At 50.7% G+C, this 5629-nt stretch overlaps 2 protein-coding genes across 2 annotated transcripts in view; one reads left to right on the top strand and one right to left on the bottom strand.

The window, feature by feature from the left end:
• The window catches only part of LOC121344770 (H-2 class II histocompatibility antigen, A-K alpha chain-like), a gene marked incomplete at its 5' end in the record, with an annotated part of 3795 nt that extends 3188 nt beyond the window's left edge, over positions 1-607 (top strand). Inside the window, one exon of the mRNA XM_041420998.1 lies at positions 339-607. Coding sequence (XP_041276932.1) covers positions 339-493 — 155 coding nt within the window. The remainder of the gene's footprint in view (positions 1-338) is intronic.
• A 1262-nt stretch (positions 608-1869) lies between these two features.
• The window catches only part of LOC121344769 (zinc transporter SLC39A7-like), a 4446-nt gene continuing 686 nt past the window's right edge, over positions 1870-5629 (bottom strand). The window contains exons 2-3 of the mRNA XM_041420997.1: positions 3567-3763; positions 1870-2418 (exon numbers count right to left, since the gene is read on the bottom strand). Coding sequence (XP_041276931.1) covers positions 2167-2418; positions 3567-3761 — 447 coding nt within the window. The 5' untranslated portion in view covers positions 3762-3763 and the 3' untranslated portion in view covers positions 1870-2166. The remainder of the gene's footprint in view (positions 2419-3566; positions 3764-5629) is intronic.

Raw genomic sequence — 5629 nt, 5'->3', positions numbered from 1 at the left:
ATTGGGATTTGGGATAATCGGGATTTGGGATAATTGGGATTTGGGGTAATTGGGATTTGGGATAATCGGGATTTGGGGTAATTGGTATTTGGGATCATTGGGATTTGGGGTCATTGGGATTTGGGGTAATTGGGATTTGGGGTAATTGGGATTTGGGATCATTGGGATTTGGGATCATTGGGAAAACGGGAATTTGGGACTGGAAACAATTCAGCAAGAGGAAGAATTTGGGAACTTCGTGACGAGCCGGGACCGGGACGACGACGAGGATGAGGAAGGATTTGGGACGACGAAAAACTTGGGATGGCCCAAATTTTGGGAATTGCGGATCTTTCCAGAACCCCAAATCCCGGCGCCGGAGTCCGAGGCCACGGAGACGGCGATCTGCGCCCTGGGGCTGGCCGTGGGCATCGTGGGCATCGCCGCCGGCACCGTCCTCATCATCCGCGGGATGAAGCTCGGCCGCGCCCGCCCCGAGCGCGGCATGCTCTGAGAGCCCCAAACCCCAGGAAATCGCCCCAAAATCCAGCCCCAGATCCCATGGAATTGCCCCAAAATCCAGCCCCAGATCCCACGGAATTGCCCCAAAATCCAGCCCCAGATCCCACGAAATCGCCCCAAGCGCGGCATGCTCATCAAGCCCCAGATCCCACGAAATCGCCCCAAAATCCAGCCCCAGATCCCATGGAATTGCCCCAAGATCCAGCCCCAGATCCCATGGAATTGCCCCAAAATCCAGCACAAAATCCCATGGAATTGCCCCAAAATCCAGCCCCAGATCCCATGGAATTGCCCCAAAATCCAGCACAAAATCCTATTAAACGACCCCAAAATCTTGCTTGAAATCCAGCCTGAAATTCCATGAAATGACCCCAAAATTCGACCCCAAATCCAGTCGGAAATCCCACAAAATTACGCCGAAATCCAGCCCAAAATCCCAGGGAATTTCCCCAAAATCCAGCCCCAAATCCCCCAAAATGGCCCCAAAATCTGTCCCAAAATCCCATGGAATTGCCCCAAAATCCAGCCCCAAATCCCCCAGCATGGCCCCAAAATCTGTCCCGAAACCCCGGGAAATTGTCCTGAAATCCAGTCCCCAAAACCTGCTTGAAATCCCAGGGAATTGCCCCAAAATCCCATTAAATGACCCCAAAATCTTGCTTGAAATCCAGCCTGAAATGCCAAAAAATCACTCCAAATCCAACCCCAAATCCATCCTGAAATCCCATGAAATTACCCCAAAATCCAGCCCCAAATGCTATGGAATTATCTCAAAAATCCAGCCCCAAATCCCACAGGATTGCCCCAAAATCTGTCCCAGAATCCCATGGAATTGCCCCAAAATCCAGTCCCAAATCCCATGTAATTGCCCCAAAATCCAGCACAAAATCATATTAAATGACCCCAAAATCCATCCCAAAATCCTATTAAATGACCCCAAAATCCAGCATGAAATCCAGCCTGAAATTCCATGAAATGACCCCAAAATCCAGCCTGAAATCCAGTTGAATATCCCATAATATTACCCCGAAATCCAGCCCCAAATCCAACCCAAAATCCCAGGGAATTGCCCCAAAATCCAGCCTGAAATCCCATGAAATTACCCCAAAATCTTGCTTGAAATCCAGCCTGAAATCCCAAAAAATCACTCAAAATCCAACCCCAAATCCATCGGCACCGGAAGTGACCACAGAGAGCGGAGCCGCTCCCGCCGCCAGGGGCCGCTCTGTCCTCCACACTCTATGGTCAGTCCTCCAACGCCTCATTTTCCTCGGATTTTTCTCCTTTTTCTCGATTTTTTCTCAGTTTTTTTCCCCCCAAATCCCCATTTTTCATCCCCCAATTAATTCCACGCACTCATCTCGTCCTCATCCTTACGTTTTAATCCATCATGATTCGCCATGACACCATCATTAGTGGTACAAAAAAGCCCCCACCCCCACCCCCACCCTTCCAAATTCCCAAAAATCCCTCAAAATTCCCCCTCTAAACCCCAAATCTCCCGTTTTTCTCACGCTTTGAACCCTAAATCTCCCATTTTCCTCAGAGAGAAGCCTCAATTTGGTCCCAAAATGGGATAAATTCAGGAAGGGGCACCTCCCATTACCACACGGCACGGGGAGGACAAAAGGAGATTTGGGGATTTTTTGGGATTTTTAGGAATTCCTACTCATAGTAGGCGATGAGCAGCATCATGGCCACGCCGGCCAGCAGCGCCAGGAGCTGCAGTAGGGCTTGGCCGGGGCCGGAGTCCCTCAGGATTTCGGGCAGCACCGACACCGTGCCCAGGTAGATGAAGCCGCCGGCCGTGAAGGGAAGGATCCCCGAAATGGCGCCGGTCCCGGAGCCCTCGGCCAGCAACGAGCAGGCGGCGCCGGCCAGGGCGGCCAAGGCGGTCAGCAGCTGCAGGAGCATGGCCTGGAAGGGATGCTGGGGTTACGGGGATGAACTGGGAAGGGGCCTCACCCTCACGGGGCCATTTCTGCCCTCACAAAATGGCGGCACCAGAAGTGACCATAGAGAGTGGATGCAACGCACACCACTAGGGGGCGCTCTGGCCTGCCCGACTCTATGGTTGGTCCTCCTCCTTTTACCCCCTTTTTTCCCGGATTTTTCCCCATTTTTTCCTGCCCCAAATGCCCAAATTCTATGCATGGAGGGAGTGGGAGTGAGATAATGTGGGTTAAGAGTGAACTGGGATGAACTGGGAGGGACTGGGAAAGGGCCTCACCCTCACAGGGCCATTTCTGCCCTCACAAAATGGTGGCACCGGAAATGACCATAGAGAGGGTGGATGCAACACCCACCAGTAAGGGGCGCTCTGGCCTGCCCGACTCTATGGTTGGTCCTCCTCCTTTTACCCCATTTTTTACTTGCTTTTCCCCATTTTTTCCTGCCCCAAATGCCCAAATTCCGTGCATGGAGGGAGTGGGCTATGGTTGGTCCTCCTCCTTTTACCCCATTTTTTACTTGCTTTTCCCCATTTTTTCCTGCCCCAAATACCCAAATTCCATGCACAAAGGGAGTGGGAGTGAGATAATGTGGGTGAGGAGGGAACTGGGATGAACTGGGAGGGACTGGGATGAACTGGGAGGGACTGGGAAAGGGCCTCACCCTCACGGGGCCATTTCTGCCCTGACAAAATGTCGGCACCGGAAGTGACCATAGAGAGTGGATGCAATGCACACCACTAGGGAGCGCTCTGGCCCACCTGAGTCTATGGCTGGTCCTCCTCCTTTTACCCCCTTTTTTCCCGGATTTCCCCCCATTTTTCCTGCCCCAAATGCCCAAATTCCATGCATGGAGGGACTGGGAGTGGGGTAATGTGAGTAAAGAGGGAACTGGGATGAACTGGGAGGGACTGGGATGAACTGGGAAAGGGCCTCACCCTCATGGGGCCATTTCTGCCCTCACAAAATGGCGGCACCGGAAGTGACCATAGAGGTGACGGCACCACCCACCACTAGGGGGCACTCTGCCCCTCCCACCTCCCAACTCTATGGTCAGTCCTCCAACGTGCCATTTTTTAACCGATTTTTCCATTTTTCCCCCCGGATTTTTGTCACCTGTCCCTTGGAGCAGCCGGCTCGCAGCAGCATGGCCATGTCCCCCAGCTCGTGGGGCAGCTCGTGCAGCAGCACCGACAGCGCCGTCAGCGTTCCCCGGGCGGGGCCGCCCCAAAACGCCGCCCCCAGCGCCAGCCCGTCGGTGAAGTTGTGGGCGGCGTCGGCCGCCAGGTTCAGGTAGCCCGAGGCCGCCATGGCTGTGCCAAAAAAACCACCAAAATCAGCCTAAAATTCCCTTGAAGTCACCCCGAAATTATCCCCAAAACAGCCTGAAGTTACCCCAAAATCAGGCCCAAAATTTACCCTGAAATGATCCCCAAAATGATCCCAAGGTCGCTCTCAAAATCAGCCCAAAGTCACCCCAAAATCACCTCGAAACCACCCCAAATTTCTCCCCAAAATCACTCTGAATTTACCCCAAAATCAGCCCCAAAATCACCTCGAAACCACCCCAAATTTCTCCCCAAAATAATCTGAATTTACCCCAAAATCAGCTCCAAAATCATCCCAAAATAAGCCCGAAGTCACCCCAAAATCGGCCCCAAAATTAGCCCAAATTATCCTCAAATGATCCCCAAAATAACCATCACCTCGCCCCAAAATCAGCTCAAAATCAGCCCCAAATTATCCTCAAATTATCCCCAAAATAACCCCAAAGTCACCCCAAAAATTGTCCCTAAAACACCCCAAAGTTACCCCAAAATCAGCCCCAAATTATCCTCAAAATAACCCCAAAGTTACCCAAAAAATTGTCCCTAAAACACCCCAAAGTTACCCCAAAATCAGCCCCAAATTATCCTCAAAATAACCCTAAAGCCACCCAAAAACTGTCCCTAAAACACCCCAAATTTACCCCAAAATCAGCCCAAAATTCTCCTCAAAATCAGGCAAAAAATCAGCCCCAAAATCACGACTAAAACTCTTAAATTTACCCCAAAATTATTCCAAATTTCCCCCCAAAGTCACCCCAAAATCACCTCTAAACCACCCCAAAATCTGCCCAAATTTCTCCCCAAAGTCACTCTGAAGTTACCCCAAAATCAGCCCCAAAATCATCCCAAAATAAGCCCAAAGTCACCACAAAATCAGCCTAAATTTACCCCAAAATCGGCCCCAAAATCAGCCCAAATTATCCTTAAATTATCTCCAAAATAATCCCAAAGTCACCCCAAAATCACCCCTAAAACACCCCAAAGTTATCCCAAAATCAGCCCAAATTTATACCCAAAATTATCCCCAAAATAATCCCAAAGTCACCCCAAAATCACCCCTAAAACACCCCAAAGTTATCCCAAAATCAGCCCCAAAAACTCTTAAATTTACCTCAAAATTATTCCAAATTTACCCCCAAATTATTCCAAATTTAACCCTGAAGTCACCCCAAAATCAGCCCCAATTTAACCCCAAAGTCACCCCAAAAATTGTCCCTGAAACACCCCAAAGTCACCCCAAAATCAGCCCCAATTTACCCCAAAGTCACCCCAAAAATTGTCCCTGAAACACCCCAAAGTCACCCCAAAATCAGCCCAAATTTACCCCAAAATCACCTCAAAAATCAGCTTGAAAATCAGCCCAAAGTCACCCCAAAATCAGCCTAAATTTACCCCAAAATCAGCCCAAATGTCCCCAAATCCCCCCTAAGTCCCCAAATGTCCCCAAACTCCCCAATCCCCTCAATGCCCCCAAATGTCCTCAAAGTCCCCAAATCCCCCAAAGTCCCCAAATGTCCCCAAATGTCCTCAAAGTCCCCAATCTCCTCAATGTCCCCAAACCCCTCAGTGTCCCCAAATGTCCCCAATGTCCCCAAATGTCCTCAATGTCCCCAATCCCCTCAATGTCCCCAAAGTTTCCAATCCCCTCAATGCCCCCAAATCCCCCAGTTGTCCCCAAATGTCCCCAATCCCCTCAGTGTCCTCAATGTCCCCAAATGTCCCCAATCCCCTCAGTGTCCCCAAATCCCCCCAAATGTCCCCAAATCCCCCAGATGTCCCCAAACCCCTCAGTGTCCCCAGTTGTCCCCAAATGTCCCCAAATCCCCCCAAAGTCCCCCAATCCCCCCAGCG

Source organism: Onychostruthus taczanowskii, unplaced genomic scaffold (genome assembly GCF_017590055.1).
Source record: "Onychostruthus taczanowskii isolate IOZ18803 unplaced genomic scaffold, ASM1759005v1 scaffold670, whole genome shotgun sequence".
Lineage (NCBI taxonomy): Eukaryota > Metazoa > Chordata > Aves > Passeriformes > Passeridae > Onychostruthus > Onychostruthus taczanowskii.
Note: the sequence above shows the minus strand (reverse complement) of the source record. Positions and strands in the feature narration are given on the sequence as shown.